General features: G+C 41.5%; 1 protein-coding gene across 1 annotated transcript in view; it reads right to left on the bottom strand.

Moving 5' to 3' along the window:
• Positions 1–6,143: 6,143 nt before the first annotated feature.
• The window catches only part of SLAMF1 (signaling lymphocytic activation molecule family member 1), a 41,036-nt gene continuing 19,530 nt past the window's right edge, over positions 6,144–27,649 (bottom strand). The window contains exons 4-7 of the mRNA XM_043451661.1: positions 21,793–21,891; positions 17,362–17,435; positions 8,419–8,511; positions 6,144–6,828 (exon numbers count right to left, since the gene is read on the bottom strand). Of these exons, the coding sequence (XP_043307596.1) occupies positions 6,778–6,828; positions 8,419–8,511; positions 17,362–17,435; positions 21,793–21,891 (317 nt within the window). The 3' untranslated portion in view covers positions 6,144–6,777. The remainder of the gene's footprint in view (positions 6,829–8,418; positions 8,512–17,361; positions 17,436–21,792; positions 21,892–27,649) is intronic.

The following is a 27,649-nucleotide window of genomic DNA, read 5'->3' as shown; positions in this document are numbered from 1 at the left end:
CCATTGGATCATCAAAAAAGCAAGAGATTTCCAGAAGTAAATCTATTTCTGCTTTTTTAACTATGCCAAAGCGTTTGACTGTGTGGATCACAATAAACTGGAAAATTCTGAAAGAGATGGGAATACCAGACCACCTGACCTGCCTCTTGAGAAACCTATATGCAGGTCAGGAAGCAACAGTTAGAACTGGACATGGACCAACAGACTGGTTCCCAATAGGAAAAGGAGTACGTCAAAGCTGTATATTGTCACCCTGCTTGTTTAACTTCTATGCAGAGTACATCATAAGAAACGCACAAGCTGGAATCAAGATTGCCAGGAGAAATACCAATAACCTCAGATATGCATATGACACCACCCTTATGGCAGAAAGTGAAGAGGAACTAGAAAGCCTCTTGATGAAAGTGAAAGAGGAGAGTGAAAAAGTTGGCTTAAAGCTCAACATTCAGAAAACTAAGATCATGGCATCTGGTCCCATCACTTCATGGGAAATAGATGGGGAGACAGTGGAAACGGTGTCAGACTTTATTTTTGGGGGCTCCAAAATCACTGTGGATGGTGATTGCAGCCATGAAATTAAAAGACACTTACTCCTTGAAAGGAAAGTTATGACCAACCTAGACAGCCTGTTAAAAAGCAGAGACATTACTTTGCCAACAAAGGTCCATCTAGTCAAGGCTATGGTTTTTCCAGTGGTCATGTATGGATGTGAGAGTTGGACTGTGAAGAAAGCTGAGCGCCGAAAAATTGATGCTTTTGAACTATGGTGTTGGAGAAGACTCTTGAGAGTCCCTTGGACCGCAAGGAGATCCAGCCAGTCCATCCTAACGGAGATCAGGCTGGGTGTTCATTGGAAGGACTGATGTTGAACCTGAAACTCCAATACTTTGGCCATCTCATGCAAAGAGCTGACTCATAGGAAAAGACCCTGATGCTGGGAGGGATTGGGGGTAGAAGGAGAAGAGGACGACAGAGGATGAGATGGCTGGATGGCATCACCAACTCGATGGGCATGAGTCTGAGTAAACTCCGGGAGTTGGTGATGGACAGGGAGGCCTGGCATGCTGCGATTCATGGGGTCGCAAAGAGTCGGACACGACTGAGCGACTGAACTGAACTCATTCAGGGACATGAAGGTGGGAAAGAGAACAGGGTTGTGGTAGAAGGGGGAAAATAAGAAAAAAATTAAAACAAGATACAAGAGATGTGATACATGGACCATTGATGATTATCCACCATAAACTGAGGAATATGCTTAATTATGTTCATCCATTTCTGTAGACTTGAATCTGACTTAAAAACCAAAAGATTGTATATTGCTCCTATCATGGAGGAGAACAGTTCTTAGTCTACATTGGTATATTTACGTCTGAAGCAGAGTTCAATTTTGAGCTGCAAATTTTAAGAGCATTGAGAAACCTGACTGTGTTCAGGAGACCAGTCAGAACAGTGAGAAGGGCATGTCAGGGGCTTGTGTCATGCAACAGATAACTGAAGAAATGGAGACTTAAGACAATAGAATTTTAGAAGAAGGAGACCTTTAATCTTCATTGTTAGTTAAAACTTCTAAACTAAAATAAGCTTACTCTCCTCGCTGCTGAAGTCTGAGATTTGGGCCTCTCCTCTGTGCTCACTGTACATCCCTTACCCTCTCTGTCATCAGGGTGACTACAGACTCTAATTTGCCTAGCCATTGCCACAGTATAATTATTAATAGCACTTCCTTTTACTTTCAAGTGGTCCCAGGAGATCAGGTGGTTGCCTACCTATGGCAGTATTTTATTCATTTGTTTTAATTTTATTGGAGTATAGTTGGTTTGGATTGTTGGTTTCAGGTGTACGGCAAAGTGACTCAGGTATGCATATATTTATTCTCTTTTAGATTATTTTCTCACATAGGTTATCACAGAATATTGAGTAGAGTTCCCTGTGCTATACAGTAGGTCCTTGTTGATTATCAATCTTATAGGTAGAGGTCATATCAAGCTTCCAGTTTATCCCTCCTCCTCACAGTGTTTCCCTTTTGGTAACCATTGTTTTCAATATTTGTAAGTCTATTTTGTAAATAAATTATTTGTATCTTTTTAAAATGACATCTGTCTTTCTCTGTCTGACTTACTTAGTATGAAAACCTTTAGGTCCACATTGCAACAAATGGCATTATTTCAATCTTTTTTATGGCTGAGTAATATTCCACTATATGTATGTACCACAGAGGCTTCTCCAGTGGCTCAGAGGTAAAGAACACACATGCAATGCAGGAGATGCGGGTTCGATCCCTGGGTCAGGAAGACCCTCTGGAGAAGGAAATGACAATTCCCTCTAGTATTCTTGCCTGGAAAATCTTGTGGTCAGAGGAACTTGGTGGGCTACAGTCCATAACATTGCAAAGAGTCGGAGTGGCTGAGCACACATGCACTGGATGACAATCCCTAACACTTAGTAGAAGCTTAATTTTGTGTGTGTTTTAAAAAAATTACTTTATTTTTGGCTGTGCTGGGTCTTTGTTGCTGTGCAGGCTTTTCCTCTAGCTGTGGTGAGCAGGGGCAACTCTCTATTGCAGTGCATGGGCTTCTCGTTGTGGAGGCTTCTCTTTTTGCAGGAGCACCGGTTCCAGAGGATGCAGGCTTCAGCAGTTGCAGCACTTGACTTAGTAGCTGTGGCTCCCAGGCTCTAGAACACAGGCTCAGAAGTTGTGGAATCTTCCCAGACCAGGGATCGAACCCGCGTCTCCAGAATTGGCAGGCTGGTAGATTCTTTGCCACTGAGCCACCAGGGAAGCCCAGAAACTATTTGCTGAATGAGTCCGGCACTGAGAATTAGGAGTTCTGTGAGATAAACTTTTGGCAGTCAACTTTGATTAAAGTCTGTCACAAATCCACATTGTATCTCATTATCTCTAAGGGAACGGATCAACTCTCCCTCCAGCATGTAAATGTTGTGAACTGGTGAGAATTCAGCCACAATTTGAGCCAGTCCATGATCGCATCCTTCAAATACTGGCTAAGTGGTGTTGGGGATGCAGCTGTAAGGTGGATTGAATGGCTATATCTCCCTCTAGTGGCTGCTCTGTGGAACTCTTCACAAAATCCTTTCTGGCTATAATCATAGCCTGTAAGTTGGTGCTTCTACAGATCTTCACCCAGACATCATTCAGATTTGAGGTAGGGTTTGGGCAAGGAGCTCGATGTAGATAACCATCATAATATCGGCAGATGTGGGTCATTCTTAAGTGACTAGGTGGCCACTTTCAAAATATGATTTTTTTTAAAATTTATTTTCTTATTGAAGGATAATTGCTTTACAGAGTTTTGCTGTTTTCTGTCAAACCTCAACATGAATCAGCCATAGGTACACATATATCCCCTCCCTTTTGAAGCTCCCTCCCATCTCCCTCCCCATTCTACCCCTCTAGGATGTGCCCTGTTTGAGTTTCCTGAGCCATACAGCAAATTCCCGTTGACTATCCTTCATTTGCCTTTCCTACTGTTCTTTTCCCCTTGTAGTTAATCTTTAATGTATATAGAAAATATGATTTTTGATAGATCCACTTCTTGGTATATTCATGTATATTTAGTCTAAGCAAAGATGACTAGATGGCCAGTATGTTTCTAGATCAGTTGTTCTCAATTTGGGGGTTCTCAGTCAGTAGGAAGATTTTTCCCTGCAAAAATATCTGGTAATGTCAGGGAGCATCTTCGATTGTCATGACCAGGGACAGGGGATGTGCTACTGGCATCTAATGGGCAGAGGCCAGGGATGCTGCTAAATATCATACGATGTGCAGAACCCCATATCAAGCAGTTATCTGAACCAAAATGTCAATAGTGCTGCAGTTGAGAAACCCAATCTAGATTTGCTCCACAAGGGGAAGTTGAAGAAATTCAGGGAAGGCAATAACTTTGGCAGTGACAAATTAATCCTTTAAAAATTATTTATTCTCTGTGTGGAGTGTGACTACTGACTTTGCCCCTAGGAAAAGGACAACCTCGCAGTTCATCAAATCAAATCAGCCACCTTCAGGGCTTTACAACTATAGCGATAGAGACACAAGGTCGTGGAACCTGTTTTGCCACATTGCTATGTTACATATTCTCTGGGTAACAAAGACGAAAGTACAATTTCTTGGGTGGACTGTCTGTATTTTACTCTTTCCAGGAGGTAGAAACAGAATCTTGAGGAAGAGAAGTAACTTACTGTAGTCAGTGGTTTCACAGTCAGCATATGGACTCTTTATCCATCAGATCCTGGTTGTGTGACTACAGTAAGTGTCCTAAGGAAGCTTAAGGTTACGCCCAGTTTATTTCAGAACCCCAGCCCCTTAAAACTGAGAATGGGTCTGTTCCTCCTGAGTTCTCCAGAATTCAGATATGCTCAGTCAAAAGAAAACATCGGAGAAACATGGGGAAACCAGATTCTAAAGTATCAGTTTAATTTTTTATTTTTTTTTAAGACTGAGGAAAAAGAAAGCTCCAGCTTACCCACAATGCCTTAGGGGAAATCTGGGGAGCAGTAAAATAATAATCTGAGGGGTTCTCTGATTTTCGACTTGAATCTGGACCTGATGATGTAGGACATACACTGGATGTTATTTTAAGGATAGCCAAAAAGACTCCAAGATGTAGCCATTCTCCCAGTGAATTCACAAGCCTTGGTAAGGGAATTTTGAAGGGATAGTCTCTTCTTTCCCCCATTTGTTTCTGCCTGTCCATCAGGTGGAATTCAGCCACAGGAAAAACCCAACTGCTGGGAACTGACTGCTAAAAAGTCTGAGTTATAGTAAACGAGTGATTGCTCATCGCCCTGGGGTTTGCAAATCCTGATTAGCAGTTCCTCAGTTTTTGAGTATAGGCAGCTAATGAGCTTAAGACTATACACAGGTGGTATAGTGGTAAGTGTGTTTGTGTGTGTGTGTGTGTGTGTGTGTGTGTGTGCGTGCGCCTGCCCAGCATTGAATCCCACTCATTGTGTTTGTGGAAGACCCAACCACCACGATGAAAGTGGAAAATGCCAGAGGTTCAATTCCCAACCTCCCTTGGAAGTAGAACATGGACATATGACCTGGGATTGGTCACTTGATCTTAGCTTCTGATTTAGAAACTAGAGAAGAAAAGATGAAGAATGGACCCTGGAGAAGTCACTTTGGTATAGACAGTACAACAGCAATTTGGAGTTTCCAAGTCTAGCTGAGGCAGGGAGGGAGTGGTGGAGTCTGGGTCTAGTGCTGGGAGGACAATAGGAGTACAGCCAGCACTGTCATCTCTGGGCTGGTTTTGTTATTTGGGCTGTACTCCTAGCCACAGCCAAAGTCTCCCCTCTTCTTGCTCCCCTCTTCTTTTCAAACCATCATTTTACAGAACCTCCCAGTAGTTATGAACTAACCAGCATCTTTTCAGTAGATTCCTTTTCTATATAAAAAATTCAGTGTCAGTTCCTGTTCATCACAAATTGGAATACTACTGGAATTGGTTCTAAGAAATGAGATGCACTGACCAGCAGAGCCAAAACGTGAATTGATTGACTAGAGAGGGTAAAGTATAAGGTTTTGAGGACCTCAGAGTTTTGGGCCGGAAAGTTGGTGACCCTTGTCATGTGGTTGTAAGACTGTGGACAGTTTCTTAAAGTGTTCGCTGAGGTCATACAAGACCCTATCAGAAAGAAGAAGTGCTTAAATTCAAGAAGGCCTGTCTGAAACCAGAGAATAGAAGGGAAATAGGACTTCACTGGAAGAGGCTCTTGCTGTCTGCAGCCTATAGTTTAAACTATTAAGTATTCAATTAGTTGAAACTCTTAGGCCAAAATATGTTAAATTTCTACTTCAGAATATGTTTAGTGGCGAGGAGACGTATGCAAAGATTAAGACTTGTTTGATAGAGACCCTGAAGACATGAGGCCATGGAGGTAAAATGGTCTCAGAGTCAGTTTGCAGCCTTAGTTAAGGCTCCAGGTTTGTTGCTCAATGGAGTAAATAGAGAAGTAGGACTTAAAAATCATTTTGGGAAGTGAAAATAAAGTTCCTTTGTAATAGCATCACCAAACACTGGCTGATTTTCTTTAAATCCAACTGCCATTTCCACAGAACAGTACTCTTAAGAATCTTAGATTTTTTTCATTCTGTTATTCAAAGTTCAGAGACCTCAAAATCATGTTTTTAGTTTATTGACTCTTTAGCTTCCAGGTTTTACAAATAAAATACTTTAATAGCTTCTTTGATAGAATAATGTCAGAGTGTTTTACATACAATGAGGAATTCACCCTTCACTGTCTATTCAGAGAGAGAAACTGAGGTACAGAGCCTTGATGAAGTCTACTTGGTGATCACAAGCAGCTCCCAGACTGAGTACAGGCAGCCAAGGTGGAAGCGGTTCCAGACTCTCTGGCTGGTGGTCAGCTGTCTGAGATAGGTCCTAGATGTCCTGTGCTGGCTTTCTGCCTTTAGCTGTCATCAAGCTGCGGCAGAAGGCAAGACACCTGAAAGTCCAGGCTGACTGGACCAGCATTATCCATTTCATCTGCCACACCCCAGAGATGTAAAGTTAGATCAACCAGCTCTCTGCTCTGAGCCTGTGCCACTCGCAGAGCAGGCTAAGCGCTTGGGAAGCCTCACTTCCGTATCCATGTCACAGGTAGATGTGGAAGAAGCGTCACCGGGGAGCCGGGCCAAGAAGAAGGCACATGTGCAGATGTCACAGAATACTTGGGATCTGGGACCAAGTTCAGTGTTTATTTTGCCTCTTCTATATTCCTTCAGAAAGTCCTTTCACTGAGTCTGTGATGTCAGCTCTCTGGAAGCGTCACACTGGCATAGACTGTGAAGGAGCCTGATTCCTGGGGGAAAACAGAAGAGGGCTGTGAGTGGAGGGTCCAGCATTAGGTTTACAGGCTGTAAATGGAAAGTGTGATGCTCAGGAAAAGGAAAGGTTCTCGAGAATCAGGTAGCATTGCAACTTGCTCAGCGTCTGTCACAGCTGGGTTTGTCAAGATCGTTTTGATATGAATCATTTTTAAAGTCTCTGTTGAGTTTGTTAATACATCGCTTCCGATCTATGTTTTGGTTTTTGGGCCCTGAGGCTTGTGGGATCTTAGCTCCCCAATCAGGGATCGATCGAGTCCACATCCCCTGCATTGGATGGCAAAGTACTAACCACAAGACCTCTGGGGAACCATAGAGCTAGAGGCAGCACTCAGGTGCCCAGGTTGTCTGCCTGCCCACAGGTGGGCTACAATTTCCTTCAAGCATATGCAAGCCAGCAGGGAGACTAGGAGAAGTCACCCAGTCATCTGAGGACTGGCACTCACTTTAGAGAAGCCAAGAGAGTTCTAAAGTACCAAGTTTCAAAAAAGGGAAGATCGGTGAGACCTAAAGGGAGAAGGAAGAAGTGGTTCTGGTGGAAGAGAGATGGGGAGGAGATGAAGACTGTGAGCAAAGAATTCTCAAAGGAGAGGAGATTCAAGAGTCAGAGACACAAAGAGACAGGAGTGGGGAATTCAGGTGGTTTTGCTGTAAAATGTGAATATATACCAAGTGCGGCATTTCTTCCCCAAGAAAACATCATTAAAAATCTATATGATTTTTTAAAGCTTTTAAAGTCAGCTTTATGTTTTTCCTTCCCTTTGGATAGGAGTGTTCTGTAACTAAACCTCAAAATGGAGACAAGGCATCCTTCCAGGCATTGCTGGGTATGTGTACAGTAGGCTTGAGGAAAATAGGTAAAAGTAGATATTTCTGTGGTCTTTTGATCCTCCATTATCTCCTAAAATGCTTTATTTAATAAAGCCAAATTGGAGCCAAGACTTCAGCCCAGAATTTACTCCTGTTCATATAGTAAAAGGAAGATTTTTGTCAAGTAAACTTACTCCATTCTGATACTGCAACAGAATAAAACTGGTGGGCTAGGCGTCATATTCTTTACATGTTTACAGAGCTCTACTCCTAAATATTCTGATAAATAGGGCTGAATGGAAACTAGGCATGGGCATTTTTACAACGCTCCCCTGGCTATGTGCAGCTGGACTTGAGAACTCCTGGACTCAAGATGCAATTCCTGAACTTAAGCATGCATCAGGATCACTTGGAAGATGTTGTTTTTTTTAATGTGCAGATGCCTGGTGACCTGCTAGAGACATTCTGATTGAACAGATCCTAGAGAGAAGTTCTCAGAATCTTTATTTTTAAGAAATATGCCAGCTGATTCTGATGTGGTCCTTAGACAGCTCCCAGAGAAACACTGGTGAAGAGAAAGCTAGCAGGAACTGCGCGTGAGAAGCCATGAGGGTTTCCCCAGAAGCCCTGCAGTCGAGGCTGCAGATGATCCTTGCTACCTGCTTGCTAGGACGTGCGTTCTCCATTTCAGCTCTACACAGCTTCCACCCTTTTCCTGCCTCCACCTATCCCCTCCTTACAGAGCAATGCCTCACCTGGACGGGCTCTGGGACAGGCTCTGTGGCAGCGACGTAAATGGTGGTACAGGGGTCCTGTGCTGGCAGGGGGTCAGGTTTCTTCTGAACAGACTACAAGGGAAACAAAGTAGACAAGACGTTAGTTGAGCAGCGAGTTATTTCCCATCTAATTCTCCTCATGGAGAAGCACAGAATCAAGAAGTGATGAGCTGAAAAGTTCTTTGGAGTCATTTGGTCCTTTTCAGGTGAAAATTCTCCCCCGGATTCCCTGGAACCCAATTCCCTGGGTTTTGCTTAAGACTCCTTGAGTGACATCTTGGAGCTTACAGCCTTGTGAGGCAGCCTGATTTCCCATTACCACTTCTCAGCTGTGTTAAAGTCTTCCTAATAGTGAACTGAAATTGGTGTGGCTCTTACATGGATAGCTGATGAGAATGAGATTTATACAGTATTTTAGTCTCACTTGTATCACCTACATAGGACTTCTCTGATACTCAGACTATAAAAAATCTGCCTGCAGTGTAGGAGACCCAGGTTTGGATCCCTGGGAAGATCCCGTGGAGAAGGTAATGGCAACACACTCCAGTATTCTTGCCTGGGAAATCCCATGAACAGAGCAGCCTGGCGGGCTACAGTCCATCTGGTTGCAAAGAGTCGGACACGACTGAGTGACTAACACACACACACACACACACACATACATCACTCACAACATGCAGAGGTCCTGCTGTTCCTCACTCTCATGGCTTCTCAGCAATTCTCTTTCCTATCTAAATATCGAGCTTAATAATAACCATACATATGCAAGTGTTTTAAGTTCACAAAGTTCTTCACATGTATCTTCCCATTTGTCTCACAACCACTCTATATGTTAAATACTATTGTTACTCACATTTCATAGATGAAGATGCTAAAGTCTAGAAAGATTGAGTGCTTTCTTAATGGCACATACCAGAAGTATTAAAGCCAGGATTTTAACTTAAAGCACATGTACTTTCCATCATGCTGTTCTTCTTTGGTTGCCCCAACTTATAATGACCTCTCCTTTACTTAAATTCCTTAGGTACTTAAAGTCTAATTCTCACATTATGGTACTTAACTGTACACTGTATACAAGACACTCTGTTATATTTATATGTTGCTTCTCCAAACAAGCCATCAGTTCCTTGACAAATAGCCTAGATATTTTTTTGCATTCCCTACAAAGCAGTGCTGGGCATACAAAAACCTTCAGTCGATGTTTGTTAATGTTACTTAGAATGAATTAAAATCTACAATACCAGGACAAAATCAGTGTAGGTGTTAACTGAGACCACATTTCTCTTAGATGGAGATGACATATCTGATGCCTGGAAAGTCATCCTTTCAACATGCATAGGGGCACTGGTGTAGGATAATGTTATACTCTCCCTTTCCTGATCATAGAGAAAGACTTAACGCTGAAGCTCATATGTTTTATTGGGAGAGAACTTGGAATCTTGTCATCTGATGGAAGAGATAAGAAATCGGAAAAGTTTACTAGAGGAAAGAAGATTCAAGGTGTGACATGATCTTTCTTTTCATATATCTGATGAATTGCCATGTAGAAGAGGAATTACATTGTTCTATAGAGTACTTTAGCTTTAAACCAAGGTTGGAAGCTTTAGGGTTAAGATTTTGATTCAGTATAATGAAGATCTTTCTAATAGTAAAAGAAAAGAAAGAAAATGTTAGTCGCTCAGTTGTGTCTGACTCTCTGCAACCCCGTGGGCTGTAGCCCTCCAAGCTCCTCTGTCCATGATATTCTCCAGGCAAGAGTACTGGAGTGGGTTGCCATTCTCTTCTCCAGAGGAGCTTCCTGACCCAGAGATTGAACCCAGGTCTCCTGCATTGCAGGCAGATTCTTTACCATCTGAGCCACCAGGGAAGTAAGAGGTGCTCAAATGTGGGATGAATTGTCTTGAGAGGCAGTGAATTCCCCACTACGGGAAGTGGTTGGGGTAGAGCAGGAATTCTCACACTTTAATGTGCATAAGAATTTCCTAGGGATCTTGTTAGAAGTTTGGTTCCATTTCAGAAGATCTGAGGTGGGAACTTTCTGCATTTCTAATTAAGTCCCAGGTAATGCTTTTAGTAAAAGATCGTTTTAGTAAAAAGGAGCTAGCCAGCACTTTGGAAGTAATGCTGTAGAAGATAATTCAAGCAGTAACTGGGTGAAATTAAAGAAGATCTAAATAAAGGAAAGGACATAACATTTTGTGAATTTAAAGTTCAATGTTAAAACATACATGGTCTTCTCAAATCGATCAATGCAGTTCTAATTAAAATTCCAACAAAATTTTTTAGGAGGATCTTGAAAATTGAATCTAAAATATATAGATGAAAATGCAAAGGACTAAAAATGGCCAAGAACTTGGAGAAGAACAAGAACAAGTGAAAAGAAAGAAGGTGTTAGTCACTCAGTTATGTCTGACTCTGCAACCCCATGAACTGTAGCTCGCCAGGCTCCTCTGTCCATAGGATTCTCTAGGCAAGAAAAGTGGAGTGGGTTGCCATTCCCTTCTCCAAGGGATCTTCCTGACCCAGGGATCGTACCTGGGTCTCCTGCATTGCAGGTAGATTCTTTACTATGTGAACCACAGATTTATAATAAATCTGAAAGCACAGGTTTGTAAAGACAGTATGGTACTGGTGCAAGTGTAAAGAAATAGAACAATGGAGCAGAATAGAGAACTTCAAAATAGATCCACACATATATGGACCCTTGATTTATAATGATGTGGCACTGAAGTAGGTCAAGAACAGTCTTTTAAATATAGTCAATAGGATATCCATATGGAGAAATATAAAACAACCCATCTCATACCATACTCAAAACATCATTTTCAGGTACATAACAGACATAAGTTTAAAAGTTAAACCACACTGTTTTTAGAAGACTATAGAAGAATATCTTCTAATATTCCTAACTGGAATATCTTCAAAATTTCTTAACCAGAATACAAAAAGTTTTATCTACAAAGGAAGAGATTACTAAATTGTTCTATGCTAAAATTGAGAATGTTCTTTTATCGAAATATATCTCTGAGAAATTTCAGAGGCAAGCCATAAGATGGGTGAAGGTATCTGCTAACATATAACTGCCAAAAAGCTAAAAATATTTAAGTATCTTATGATAATCCCACCCCCAATAGACTGAGACTCAAAGGGAAAGTGGGTAAGAGATTTAACAGCTGCTTTAAGAAAGAGGATGTTAATATGGCAATAAACAATATGAAAAATTGTTCAACTTGCTTAATAATTAAAGGATGCAAAAGAAAACTATAAAAAGGTATCCAACAGAATGACTAACATTCAAAAGACTAATAAATAAGTGAACAATGCAAAGAAATAGAGGAAAGCAGTAAACTGGGAAAGACTAGAAATCTCTTTAAGAAAACTGGAGATATCAAGGGGACATTTCATACAAGGATGGGCACAAGAGAGGGCAGAAATGCCAAGGACTTAACAGAAACAAAAGAGATTAAGAAGAGGTGGCAAGAATCCACAGAATTATACAAAAGAAGTCTTAATGACCTGGATAACCATGATGGTGTGGTCACTCACCCAGAGCCAGGCATCCTGGAGTGTGAAATCAAGTGGGCCTTAGGAAACACTACTATGAACAAAGTTAGTGTAGGTGATGAATTCCAGATGAGCTCTTTCAAATCCTAAAAGATGATGCTGTTAAAGTGCTGCACTCAATACGTCAGCAAAAGGTCAGTTTTCATTCCAATCCCAAAGAAAGGCAATGCCAAAGAATGTTCACACTACCACACAATTGCACTCATTTCACATGCTAGCAAGGTGAAACTTGCTAGAGAATGTCCAGATGTACAAGCTGGGTTTAGAAAGGCAGAGGAACTAGAGATCAAATTGCCACATTCATCAGACATTAGAGAAAGCAAGGAGATTCCAGAAAAGCATCTACTTCTGCTTCACTGATGATGCTAGAGCCTTTGACAATGTGGATCATGACAAACCATGGAAAATTCTTAAAGAGATGGGAATACCAGACTACTTTACCTGTCTGCTGAGAAACCTGTATGCAGATCAAGAAGCAACAGTTAGAACTGGACATGGAACAATGGACTGGCTCCAAATTGGGAAAGGAGTACATCAAAGCTATATATTGTCACCCTACTTATTTAACTTATATGCAGAGTACATCATGAGAAATGCTGAGCTAGATGGAATTACAAGCTGGAATCAAGATTGCCAGGAGAAATATGAACAACCTCAGATATGCAGATGATAACACTCTAGTGGCAGAAAGAGAAGAGGAACTAAAGAGCCTCTTGATGAAGGTGAAAGAGAAGAGTGAAAAAAGCTGGCTTAAAACTCAACATTCAAAATGCTAAGATCATGGCATCCAGTCCCATCACTTCATGGCAAATAGTAGGGAAAAGTGGAAGCAGTGACAGATTTTATTTTCTTAGGCTCCAAAATCGCTGCAGGTGGTGATTGCAGCCATAAAATTAAAAGACACATGCTCCTTGGAAGGAAAGCTATGACAAACCTAGATAATGTATTAAAAAGCAGAGATATCACTTTGCCGACAAAGGTCTATATAGTCAAAACTATGGTTTTTCCCACATGAAAAGATGCTCAACATCACTCATTATTAGAGAAATGCAAATCAAAACCACAATGAGGTACCATTACACGCCAGTCAGGATGGCTGCTATCCAAAAGTCTACAAGCAATAAATGCTGGAGAGGGTGTGGAGAAAAGGGAACCCTCTTACACTGTTGGTGGGAATGCAAACTAGTACAGCCACTATGGAAAACAGTGTGGAGATTTCTTAAAAAACTGGAACTAGAACTGCCATATGACCCAGCAATCCCACTTCTGGGCATACACACTGAGGAAACCAGATCTGAAAGAGACACGTGCACCCCAATGTTCATTGCAGCACTGTTTATAATAGCCAGGACATGGAAGCAACCTAGATGCCCATCAGCAGATGAATGGATAAGGAAGCGGTGGTACATATACACCATGGAATATTACTCAGCCATTAAAAAGAATTCATTTGAACCAGTCCTAATGAGATGGATGAAGCTGGAGCCCATTATACAGAGTGAAGTAAGCCAGAAAGATAAAGAACATTACGGCATACTAACACATATATATGGAATTTAGAAAGATGGTAACGATAACCCTATATGCAAAACAGAAAAAGAGACACAGAAATACAGAACAGACTTTTGAACTCTGTGGGAGAAGGTGAGGGTGGGATATTTCAAAAGAACAGCATGTATACTATCTATGGTGAAACAGATCACCAGCCCAGGTGGGATGCATGAGACAAGTGCTCGGGCCTGGTGCACTGGGAAGACCCAGAGGAATCGGGTGGAGAGGGAGGTGGGAGGGGGGATCAGGATGGGGAATATGTGTAAATCTATGGCTGATTCATATCAATGTATGACAAAACCCATTGAAATGTTGTGAAGTAATTAGCCTCCAACTAAAAAAAAAAAAAAAAAAAAAAAAACCTATGGTTTTTCCATGCATGTGTGTGAGAGTTGGACCATAAAGAAAGCTGAGTGCTAAAGAATTCATGCTTTTAAACTGTGGTGCTAGAGAAGACTCTTGAGAGTTCCTTAGGCTGCAAAGAATCAAACCAATCAATCCTAAAGGAAATCAATCCTGAATATTCATTGGAAGGACTGATGCTGAAGCTGAAGCTCCAATACTTTGGCCAGCTAATGCAAAGAGCCAACTCATTGAAAAAGACCCTGATGCTGGGAAAAATTGAAGGCAAAAGGAGAAGTGGGTAGCAGAGGATAAGATGGTTAGATAGCATCACTTACTCAATGGACATGAATTTCAACAAACACCAGGATATAGCAAAGGACAAGGAAGCCTGGCATGCACGGTATTGCAAAGTGTCAGACACAATTTAGTGATTGAAAAACACCACCACTAAGTTTTGATTAGAATGTGTAACAGCGGAAACTCTGGTATACAGGTATAAAAAAGTAAATTGATATACATGTTTTGAAATACAGCTTAGCCTTGTCTAGTCAATATGAAGACATGTATACTGTATGACTTAGCAATTCTACCCCTAGACATATCCCCAACAAAAATATGTGCACATATCTAACAAGAAGCACATATATAAATACGAATAGCTGTAGTTTTCATAATCCCTCAGACTAGAAATGAAGTAAATGTCCATCAATAGTTAATTGGAATAATAAACTCTAGTATATGCATACATCGATATTCCATAAAGCAATGAATATGAATGCATTGTATCTAAGCTCAAAGACATGGATGTATCTTATAAAGGTAATACAAAGCAAAAGAAACCAGACATAGGGGGGGAAATACTGTAGGATTCCATTTTTATAAAGTCCAAAAAAAGAGTAAACTTTATTTTTAGGAAGTCAGGATATGGAATCTTTGAGGAGGAGAGAGAAGAGAGTGATTAGGAGACATACAAGGGGATCTTCTAGGGGTCCGGATGATGTTCTGTTCCTTGATCTAGGGGTTAGTTTTATGGTCCTAAAAGACTCAATACTGAGAGAGATAATTTCTCCTCAAATATAATAGATGTGCAGATTCAGTGCAATCCTAATAGGGTTTTTCCTCTTTTTGTGATGCTTGAGAAGCTGATTCTAAAATATATATGAAAGTACAAAGGGACAAGGATAGTCAAAACTCTTGAAGGAAAACAAGATGAGAAGACTTTATTAGATATGTAGATGGGATAATTCATTGAGGTGACACTTTATAGATTGTGTATTGTTTAGTATGTGTGTCATGCTGTTAATCACTCAGTCATGTCCGACTCTTTGCAACCCCATGGACTGTAGCCCACCAGGCTCCTCTGTCCATGAAATTCTCCAGGCAAGAATACTGGAGTGGGTTGCCATTTCCTCCTCCAGGAGATCTTCTGAACCCAGGGATTGAACCCAGGTGTCCTGCATTGCAGGCAGATTCTTTACCATTTGAGCCACCAGGAAGTAAAAAGAGAGATGCTAACAAAATGGGATAGAATAGATAGGGAAGGCACCATGGTAAACTTGAACCTGATTACCTAAAAGTGTAAATGCAAGAGATGGCTCTTGGGACTCATATATTTAAAGGGAGTTTGGTTCTCAATGGTGGTCATGGCCTGTGTAATAAATCCTCCAGGCCTCTAGGGGACAGCAGAAAGAAGATTTTTGTCCAAGAGTTAACCTCTGGTTTACAGAAATGCATTTACAGTCATCTGATGCAATTTCCCAAGGTGTTAATCGAAACTGCATTTACCTTCACATCTTTTACTCAAGAATTTGCCTTCCCCTATAGCCTAAAGGCCAGATTCTGGCCTATACATCACTTAGAATTGCTTTCAGTTCTGAAAAACTATAATATCTTCATCAGTTAAATTCAGTCACTCAGTTGTGTCCTTCTTTTTGCGATCCCATGCACTGCATCATGCCAGGCTTCCCTGTCCATCACCAACTCCCAGAGACATAATATCTTCATATCTAACCATTATCCTTCAGCCACCCTCTTACTTCTAACATATCTGCTCCTCAACTTTATCTTGACTCTTTTTTAAAATCCATCTCTTCCTGGAGAAGGAAATGGCAACACACTCCAGTATTCTTGCCTGAAGAATCCCATGGATGGAGGAGCCTGGTGGGCTACAGTCCACGGGGTCGCAAAGAGTTGGATACGACTGAGCGACTTCACTTTCACTTTCAACCCTCAGCTGAGAAGACTTTCAGCTCTTGTGTTTGCTATTGATTGTTTTCTTGAGTTCTTAAAGACCTGTGACCATATTTTTTTTAAGTTGCCTGTTTTCTAATTGCATCACTTTACACACTGTTGTCTAATAATATGTGGCATTTAGAATGCCTTCTTAATTATTTTGAGCAGCCATTGCCTGTATTTTCTTAGCACCTCCTTAGTTTTCTTACATGAACTCATCTGACAGGGAAATGCAGCCTTTTTGTTCGCCCTCTCTGCATACTGGACCACCTGAGTCAGTGTTCTAACTCATCCCTGATGGTCTCTGAGCTACTGTTCTACCAGACTCAGCAGTTATGTGCTTCAGGAATTTTTCGGTAGAATTGGTCCTATTAGGTGACTCTTGGTGTCACCTTTGTTATCTTAAAAGCTGGTCCCTTCACTGAGGCTCTTAATTTTTTGAAAACTTGATGCTATTTCAGCTGAAAAAAAATTGGCAAAGCTATTTAAAAAATTGAGGGAAGCCATTTAAGAAATTGAAAAGTAATCGCAAACAACATTGGGTAGTTGTGACTTTCAGTTCTGTATCAGTTGAATTTTTGTGCTCTTTTCCCTGTGTACGTGGTGGTTCTATTTTCCTCCAATAAAACTTTTTATTAAATAAAATAAAACCCATCTCTTCCATTTCAATCTAACCATCACTCCATCACAGTTGTGCTTTCATCTCCTGCCTACATACCCTCTTCCATCTGCCAACCACTCTCTAGGCAGAATCCTCAAGATCCTCCTTCTTTATCTCTTTGATGTTTGCAAACTCTTAAACTCGGCTCAGACCAACATGTCACACAATAGCCTTTCTCAACCATTCCTTCTCTCTTCAAGCTGCATCCTTTTCCTTAGAGAAGGAAAGAGTTTGATAACATGGAACTGGCAAACTCCTAAAATGCCAGAGGGGGAAGGAGTCATACATTACATGTTTCTAGTGTCCTCATTTTTTTCCTATGAAGAAACAGATAGCTAGAAAAGAAACCAGTGTTTCCCATCATTTCAAATAATAAATCATCCCATCTGACACTGAAGTTTAGTGCCCTTTTAGAGAGCTCTTGTTCTTGCCTTCTGCTTTCCAAATTTCTTCTGCTTCATAACTCATGTAGAACAATGAATGTCAGACATGCAATATGAACTGCTTGGCCAGGGAGTCCATGGGAAACATGACAGGTTAGCCCCAGACAAAGAAAGTATAGAACTTACACCTGATTTCTGGACTTGGGCATAGATAGTAAGGCTTTTTGCTTCCATTGTTGGCTGGTAATTGTCTGTTTTACCTGGGGAAAAGAAACCATAGTGGTTATCTCTCGCTCTGGTTTCCAGCATGAACTCTCTGCTCAGACTTCTCTGGTCTTTGCACCTCGGTGCATACCCACCTACCCCAGGAGTACCACAGAAAAAAGCACTGAGCCCCAGATCCCATGCACATTTGTCCTATGACATTAGGCTAGTCACTTGATCTCTCTGGGCCTGATGTCCCCATCTGTGAAATGAGATCGAAATACCTGCCTCTCAGGGCTGTTGTGATGATTACATGAGATATTGCCTGTAAAGTGTATAGGATGGTGCCTGGCACATAGTGTTATGTGTAATTGTCAGGTGTAATTGATATGCCATTTGATTATTTTGATCTCTATTGTTTGCTGTGCATATCTAGTCTCCCATTAGAATTCCAAGTTTTTTAAGGGTATGGAAAGTTATTTATACCTCTTTTGTATTCTTTTGTTCATAGAGGTTCATTCACAGTTTTCTCACCTCTTTGTTTCTGGGGAACCTGGTAGATGTGTAGTGGGAGGGGTATAAGAGGGATGATCAGCCAGGGACTATTTGGAATAAAGCTGCCATGTCATTCTAATGCCTAAAATCTTTTTTTTTTTCCCTTAAAGCCCAGGACCTCTGAAAATTAATATGTTGCAGAACATTTAAATTTTTAAATAGTTTTAAACTTTTTTCTTTTTAAATCTGTAGAAATAATTCATTGTTAAAAAAACGTAAATAGTGGAGAGCAAAAAGTACTTCCTCCTTCCTCCTTCACCCAGTAACCAGTATGATTTCATTCTCAGAAGTAATGGCTTTTGACAGCTTGATGTACCTCCTTCCAGATGAACTCTGTACAACAGAACTTCATCTTTGATGATGGAAATGTTCCCTACCAGCAATCTAATATGGTAGCCACAGTTCTCAAGTGGCTACTGAGCACTTGAATGGAGGCTAATGCAACTGAGGAACTGAACCTTCAGTTCAACTCTTCAATTTTAAATTGCTTTCAATGCTATGAAAAAGAATGTACATAAAATGTATAACTGAATCACTGTGCAGTACAGCAGAACTTAACGCAACATTGTAAATCAACTATGCTTCAATAAAAATTTTACAACAATTGCATTTAATTCTAACTAATTTAAATTTAAACAGCCACATGTGGCTGGTGACCACCAAATTAGACAATGTGGTTCTGGACACTTGTATAGATTTTTTTTCAATGCAAATATGGTCATTCCATACACACAAGACCTTCTCCCTTATCATATATTGAGGACATTTTCCTTGCTAAAGCAGTAGATCGATCTCATTCTTTCTGATGTTTCATGGTATGCTTTGCATGCATCATGTAGTAGTGAGAATGATGGAGGAAAAAAACAGAAGCAAGGATGCCTGTTTTGGGGACTATGGCAAAGTCCAAGCAAAAGCAATGGGGCTTAATGCAGAGGAAATCACAGTCTTTAGGGAAGACTTATTTTAACACCAGTTAATTTATTCTCTTAAAAATCTAGACCTGTCTCTGAGGAAATAGCACTTAGGAGAGGTATATCTTTATTTGGAAGGAAAAGGCCTTGTGTGTATGTTCGTGATAAAGGTGGCAGAACGTGCTGCTTGAGGGTGTGACTCTTGGGGAGGAAATGATGGGCAGCCCCAGGAGAAGCTCAGAGAATGCAAAGAAACCAAAATATGGTTTTCCTGTGTGGGTGTGGGCATGGAGTGCTTACTTACCTGGTGGTTGCAACTTCCCTTTTTTGGTCTGAGTGGATAACTGGCTGAGGAGTGTGCACGTGTTTGGATATGGGAATGGAGAATAGAGATTGGGATGATCGGAGGAGATAACAGAGGGCTTGCAAGTTAGTTCTGTGAAATACATCCTTTCAGTTCAAATCCGGGGTGTCTGTACAGTTAGAACCCTCACTCAGCACTGTCCTTGGTGTTGGAGGGGAACAGAGAGGGTACAGAGTAACCTTAAGGACTTTCAGTCTTTCAGGTCAGCTCACGCTGAAAATTACAGTAGAGGGGACAGTCTTAAACAGTCAGAGAGATGCAAAAGGCTGAACTTTGCTTCTCAAAAAGACTGCTGGATCAAGATAATTCAGTTTCGTGCTTTTTTCCTCAATGCAGGGACAAGTTTTCATGAGCCAGCTCAACTCTAGTCACTGAGACCTTAGGATCTAATGAAAAAGTTCTTGGCCTTAGAATTGGGGCATCTACCTTCTAGTCCTCGTTAGTTGTGTGACATTAGTTAACACATGTCATCTCAATGGATCTCTTCTCTTACCATCACTGTAAGATAAAGGAGTGGACTGTCTACTATTCTTTTTCAACTCTTACTTGCGGCAATAAGTTGTCTTATGTCACCCTAACCTTAAGTATTGATACTTTAAATCCGCTCTATGTGTTCTTCCCAGAGCCTTCCAGTGCTGCCCTCTGCTGGCAATAGGATTTAAATAGTAATGCCTACGTTAAAAATTTTATTTCTGTATGTAAGTATGTATCCATCCATCTGTTTATCCATCTATAATTCATCATGTATCAGTGCTTTCTGGTATTGACTCTTGAATCCCCACAAAAGTGCCATGAAGTATGTATTATTATCCCCATTTTGCAGAGGAGAAGTTAGATTATCTGTTTGATCACAGAACTCATAAGTGGCAAAGTCTGCATTTGAAGGCTAAAATCTCTGTTCTTACCCAATGTACCTCCTGGGCCCAGAATTTCCAGAGAGTCCATTTGAAAACCTTCACATGGACTGCATTCTGGAAATGACACCGGTAGACGTGGCCAATAAAATCTCTTGAACAAAGTCTTATGGGGTTATAGTAATTAAGTATAGGTTTTAACCACAGATTTAAGGCAAGATTTTTGTGTGTTCCTGGCTTACAAAGAATACACAGTGATTAGAAACAAGGATGGGTACATGTGTTGGGAAAAGTGATAGAGAATTACTGTGGGGTGAGGAGCACTATTCCTTTCAGAGGTAACCATGTGATAGCAGGATGTAGTTGAGGAAAGAGTGTGGGTTAGGATCCCAGGACCTTCGCCAGCAGGGTTAATGCAGGCACGAATCTCAGTTTTCTCATTGCTAGTATTTCAGTGCTTCTTTATCATTTTAGCCAAAAGCGGTTACCCGGCCTCCTCCCCATAAGCTTTCATCATGATGTCTGTCTGAATCGCCCCACCCCCTCCCAGTTCCTCCCCAGCTACCTCTTAGATGGAGGAAATGAGACAAGGTAGGTGGCCTGCTATGACCTAGATTATTTTATATAAGCAAAACCAACATCAGAGTGCTGAGGTAGGGCTTTTCCAAGAAGGTTATATGTGGAGAACATGAATCTGCTTGAGATGACATTGGCCATCAGATCAGTGGTGTGAAGATCAGGTTCTATCTTCCTCATGGGCAGACCAGCCCGGGGACCTGTCCTGATTGTGGAGCAGGAGCTTCTGCGGCTAGTGTGGGCGGGTGGGGGGTAGTGTGGCAGAGGAGAGCACATGGCCTTGAGATATTGAATCACAGGACAACTTGGAGGAGAAGCCAGGAGATACTAACGCTAGACATTGAAACTTCAAGGGAGTCATTGGACCGTAATTGTTTCAGTCTACCCTGGGTGGCTTTCCATTAACTATTTAGTTTGGCTTTAAATGACCTCATGGATTGCACACTTGACCAAGGTGAGTCAGAATATGTGCTAAATCATAGTAAAGTGTGTTCCCTCTGCTGTCTTCTGATGACCTGTGGGCCTTCCCAGAGGAACATACCCTGGGAGTTGGAACACACAGTTGCAGTTCTGATTCCCTCACCAACCACCTGGGTGAGCTTGCAGGAGTCACTTAGCCTCTCTGTGCCTTGGTTACCCCATTGCTAAGTCACCTGGAAACAACTATCCCCTCCTTTTCTCAGAGACACATCTTAAGCATAAAAAGAAATTATAGAAAGGTTTCAACCCTTGGGTAAAAACATCTTACTATAAGGTTCTTTTGATCAGATATAGCTTCACTTGAACAAGATCCAAGACTCCTCTGAATTCTGCTCCTAGTTTCAGCCTCTTATCTGGAGCCCTTCAGCATCCTATACACACTTCAGCTGCAGTGCTTGTCATACTGAATTTAAATTATCTGTGTAATGTCTCCTATGTTATATACCTGTGGTTCATCTTTCCTTTCATCCCTATAGACTAGCGTGGGGGGATCAAGCAAGACATGTTGAATGAGGCTGAATTAAGCAAGGTCTCAGGATATGTTTATTTAGTGTTTTTGCAAAGGCGCTTGTTTCCTGCAGAAAGCCAAGCTGGTGAGAGCAACTGCTTGTGGGGAGAGCTCTCCTGCTTACCACAGGGAGTCTGATAAGAATCTCTGTTGTCAGACACCTACCTCTTCTTCTCAACAGTAGTATCACCACTTGGAGAATCATGATAATGCCAACGATGCCCCCTAAGAAGAGCCCGGCATATAGTCCCCATTGTCTTGATTCTGAAAACAAAAAAAAAAAGTTAAAGGGCAAACTCAAAAGCGCTGTGAGTTTAAAAACATCCCACGCAGAAGTGGGGAGACCTAGCCTCATGTTTTCTGCCTATGTTCCTTCTCAAGGGAGACATTAATTCTCATGGCTTTAGAGATCAAATTTAGCCCACTGAAGAGTTCCAGATCTGTTTCCTTATCCTGATTTCTGTCACTATGCTTGACTTCCAGGCTCCTAGTTTTTGTAAAGACTCTTCTATTCAGATGTTTTATTTTTCATTTCACTTTACCTATTTTACCACGTGACTACCTGATGCTGGGAGGGATTGGGGGCAGGAGGAGAAGGGGACGACAGAGGATGAGATGGCTGGATGGCATCACCGACTCGATGGACTTGAGTTTGAGTCAACTCCGGGAGTTGGTGATGGACAGGGAGGCCTGGCGTGCTGCAATTCATGGGGTCACAAAGAGTCAGACACGACTGAGCGACTGAACTGAACTGAACTGAAAGCTAAACTTATCTTTGTTTTTTCCTGAGTCAATTTCTCTGCTAGGTCTCTCTGTTTTTAAATTTCTAATGTGTCCTGTATCCATTTTGGTAAAAAGAACATGATGGCTCCACATGCTGTCCCCATACTCCCACATAGTTCTCATGAGACACCAGGAGGAAGGAGGATCTACCTTGTTTTTAAAATAAACACAGTAGTGCTATTATTGTCCTTCCATGCAAATAATTGAATTGAACCAACTAGACCTGAACTGAAAGAAAAGCATGTAGTTTTCCTCTGAATCACTGGAGTACCAGTCACTAAGTTAAAAATCAGAGAGCCAGTGTTCATTGCTTTCTCTCCTCTCCCTCCTTTACCAAATCCTTCTGAACCAGGAGCAGCGTCTTAGTAAATAAGACATTTAGCTCAATAAGATAATAATAGATAATTACTGAGCATTTACAATGGACCAAGCATTTTTAGTGCATCTTGTCTATTAATGCATTTAATCCTCAAAGCAATCCTATGAGGTAGATACTCATTACTCCCATTTTGTGGATAAGGAAGAGGGCGCAGAGATCCTTGAGAACTATAGGTTGGTCTAAGAGTAGAAACATGGCTGAATATTGAAGACAGACTTCTTGGAGAGTCAGGGAGATGTATGGGCTTGGGGTTAAGTTACATCAGGGTAATGAACAGTGGCAGACAACCCAAAACACTAGGGTTCCAAGTGAAGTAATAGCATTCACATTCTAAATAGAAAGACAAGTAATTTGTAAAGATGATTGTGGAATCAGGCTGTTTGTTGTTAAATCTGTGATGGATTTGTTGGGAAGTAACTGATAGAAAGGAATAAGTAGGGGACAGAAGGGCAGGGTACTTACAGACACAATTCAGACATTTACAAAGTTGGCCAGAGATATAGCCTGAAGTCGCAACAAACTGATAAAATGCATCCTGCCAAGATCCAACTGGGCCTTCAGCCTGATAGATGAGCAGAAGTTGCCTCCAGGATTTGAAAAGATTTTTTTCTTTCTAGGTCTTTAACACATCAAGACATCCCAGGGAATCCCACTGAACTGGGGTTTTGTAAGCATCTTAATTATAGTTTCTTCTCAGAACGAAACATATTTTAACCCTGCCAGATAACAATTTTAGCAGTCACATGACCCCCAATCAAAAAGCAAGGGTGCAAGCAGAGTTGTAATAAGGCTTCTAAATTTACATAGAGTCTGAGATGTGAGGACAAAGTCGTGTGGGAGCTGGACTTGCCTTGTGAACAACTCTCACCTGAATGGCTGAGGGTCGCTGAGAGCCCACTTCACGCCTGTGTGTGTATGTGTATCTGAGGAACAGTGACAGATTGATTATTTTGTGCTTATGTTGCCAACACCAGAAAACTCATGGAGAAACCTTTCAAATCCTAAGATAAATCAGCAGGGCCAGCAGCCTAAGTACCACCAGGATTCTTCAACCCATGCGATGGACCCAGCAAACAGTTGTAGCAGCACTTAGTATTTCAAGACTATTTCCTCTTTTTTCTTTCCTCACGTATTTTGAGACCTTCTAAAACAACAGTTAATTTAAGAACAAGCACTGCAAGTACATAAGTGAATTTAAAAAATAGCATTTCTTTCAAATTTCTTTTATATAAAAGTAAAACCAATAAGGTGGTGTACCTAAAACTAGAAAATAGCAAGATAGCTAAAGAAATTAATTAAAGTAAAACTAGAAAATAGAAGATGACATAAGTGCATAAGTAACACCTGCCAAATGAGAGTTGCTTCTGTTGTGACAGCCCAGCCACCTACCTACTCACATAAACGAAACTGGGGCATATTATTGGGACTGGGGCAAAGCTGGCATAACTGGGGCATATTACTGGCCCAGAGGACATAATAGCAACAGCTGTCTCTTTCTTTTCAGGGTCTCAGGAGGATGAAAGCTATCTGCTCCTCTTGTCCTCCTCCAAGGTCCTATCCATGACCAACTTCTGCCAGGTCAGCCATATCTGAAAGGCAACCTGGTCACAGTCCTGAAAGATATTTCTTAAGCCCTAATTTCCCCCCTAATCTTTAGATACAAATTGATATGAATCTATTGGAGGATTTAAGTTATAGGACCACAGACTTTTTTTAACTTTAAAGGAATTACAGACCTTATCTGGCCCAGCTCACTAGTTTTATGTTGAGAAAACTGAGACTCAGGCAAGCATATCTAGAGTCACAGAAGGCGGCAATGGCCAAAACAGGTGAGAAGAGACCTATAGGCTTTACAGTTTGTTTTATTCTATGGAGGTGAGGCCTCTTACAATGAGAGCAGCAGAAGGGTAGGATGCCTGGCAGACATTATGAGTCAAAAGCTCCCTGAGGTCCCAGCTCACCCCTTCACCAACCTTCATCCAACATCTGCGGGTATGCTCTATTCTCTACTTCCTCCCACTGCACCTTCACCAGTCCCATTGCCTGCCCAGCGCTGACCCCAGGCCAAGCTTAATTCCTCTGTGTAACTTTTCCTTCCACTCCAGCTCCCATTCTCCCCTCTCCTTTGGACTCTGAAGCCCCTTGATTTACGTCCTACATCTTAAAATTATCTTTGCTGTGGACACTGTCTTCAGGGAGGGCACCTGGAGCCAGACAGATGGATTCAAATTCTGGGTCTACCACTTGATAGTTCTGTGACCTCCAGAGGCCTCATACCCTCTGGGGTCCCTGTTTCCTCAATGGCAAAACAAACATAAAAATATTCAGTTCGCAGAGTCGTTCTGATGAACCAATGAAATAACATGGAAAGTGCTTAGAGCAATGCCTAGAATCTAGCATGTGGTACATGCATGATAAATCGCTTCTGATTTATCATAACAAAGAGTTGTGTCTGACTCTTTGCAACCCTAAGAACTGTAGCCCACCAGGCTCCTCTGTCCATGAGATTCTCCATCCCATGGATATTCTCCAGGTAAGAATACTGGAGTGGGTTGCCATGCCCTCACTCCAAGGGATCTTCCGAACCCAGGGATCAAGCCTGCATCTCCTGCATTGGCAGATGGGTTCTTTACCATTAGCACCACCTGGGAATCCCGAGGCAAGTGGAATTGATGTTTATTCACCACATTCTTCCCAGGTGTAACTTCTACACTTGGTGCTCATCTTTTTGGTGCTCTTTTTCAATTATCATATGCATATGGAAACTAAATGTCATGGACGCTATGCCTTTGGGAATTTAAATAAATATGGACAAAAAACTACTTTTACAGCTTGTGGGGGTCAGGCTGACCATGATCTCTTTAACTTCCATCAATAACTTCCTATAATCCCGTGAGTTTTCTCTCCTGCAGCCCTTTAGTCTGAGCTGTCCTGAGGGCAAGCTTCAGTGCCGTCACCAGTTTCCACACACACAAAAAATAAAACAAAACCAAAAAACCTATACTAAGAATTCTGTTGGGGGACTTCCCTGGTGATTCAGTGGTTAAGACTCTATGCTTCCACTGCAAGGGGCATGAGCTCAGTAGCTGGTCTGGGAATTAAGATCCTGTATGCTGTGTGGTGTAGCAAAAACAAACAAACAAAAAGAATGTTGTGGGTTCAAATCCTCTACTGTATGTAGACTTGAAAGTTCACAAGGAGCAGATTCCATCGTGAAAAGGGAAGCTTTCTAACACATGAGAGGTTCAGACCCTATCTTTCTCTTCCTATATCTGCACAAGCAACACCTTCCCCCGTTATAACACAGAAGTATTTAACCTACAGCTGGATTCTTTGCAGGAGGGAGGTCTTATCTTCTGCTTTCCATAAAGAGCACCTTACACTCTTCATAAAGCATTTATGAAGCTCTTTATCCTAAAGAAACTCTGTTCCCTCCCGAAAAGGAATTCTAGTAGTGGTTTCTTTAATATGATCATGTTTTTCTAACCCAGTCAGGTGTAGGAATCCTATCTAGATGGTAAACTCCTTGAAGGTAGATCCTGTACCTTATGCTTCACATGCATTCCCCTTTCCACATGACACAGTAGAGGGCAGGGGGCACTCAATATACACATGATGGGCAAGTGATTTAAGTTAAATTAAATTAGGAGCCATAGCATGAAGTTGGGAGAAGACTGTCATATACCTTTGGCTAAGAATTATCAGAACTCTAGGTTCTGATAATTCAGTGGTAAAGAATCCACCTTCCAGTGCAGGAGACACAGGAGATGCAGGTTTGATCCCTGGGTTGGGAAGATCCCCTGAGGGAGGAAATGACAACCCACTCTAGTATTCTTGCTGGGAAATTCCATGGACAGAGGAGCCTGGAGGGCCACAGTCTGTGGGGTGGCAAAGAGTCAGACATGACTGAGCATGCATGCACATACACAAAAGTATAAGAAGGTCTCAGAAGGAACTCAGGGTCACCTTCTGAATGGCCCAAGGCAGGAGTAGAAGGGAACAATCAATGACCTACTTGGCAGTGCTTTTTTATAGCCAAATGGAACCAGAAAGAAGGTGTGCATCTGTGCTCTCAGCACCATCTGTGTTCCCATTTTCAAACCACCACTTCCTGCGGCAGAGACTGTGGCTCTTTTTGCTCTCCCTCTTTTTTGCTCAGTCATATAGTGAGGCCCCTTGGGATGACAATGCTCAGAAATCAGACCAGTGTTGTTCTGGGGTCCTCAGGTCCCATTCTTCATCTAAAAAGAATCCTTATCTGAACAGTCTTCTTTTAAAAAAAAAATTCATTACAAAAATCTCTATTGAATTTGTTACAACATTGTTTCTGCTTTATGTTTTGGTTTTTTGGCCGAAGGCACATGGGATCTTAGCTCCCCAGCCAGGGATCAAACCTACAGCCCCTGTGTTGGAAGGCACAGTCTCAACCACTGCCAGAAGTCCCTGAACATTCTTAAAGAGGAGAGTTAGGACTTTCCCCCTCCGTGGAACCTCTTAGAGATAGCTGAGCAGGCTGGTTGAGAACTCCAGAGCCATTTATGAAGAGTTCTTTGCGTGAGTTTCCAACCTTTAGTCTTCTTTTTGATTGGCTATGGTTTAAACCTGACAACTTGGCAGGTAGCCACGCCTCTAAGGAAAAGGCTGAAGGGCCTTTTTTATTTATCTCTGAAAGTCTACTGCCACAGAAACACAAAAGTCTCTTTCAAGTCCCCAAACTCTAATTGTTTAAGGGAGATAAAGAAGAAAATAAAAAGAATCTGAGAAACAAATGTAGCTCACCCCAGGAGACACTGAGATGCTAATGTAACGGTCTGAGAGTACCATATCTCTTTCCTGCCTTTCATGTGGTTCTGTCAGTAA

The sequence above is a fragment of the Cervus canadensis genome, chromosome 2, assembly GCF_019320065.1.
Source record: "Cervus canadensis isolate Bull #8, Minnesota chromosome 2, ASM1932006v1, whole genome shotgun sequence".
NCBI lineage: Eukaryota > Metazoa > Chordata > Mammalia > Artiodactyla > Cervidae > Cervus > Cervus canadensis.
This window is presented reverse-complemented; position numbering and strand designations above follow the sequence as displayed.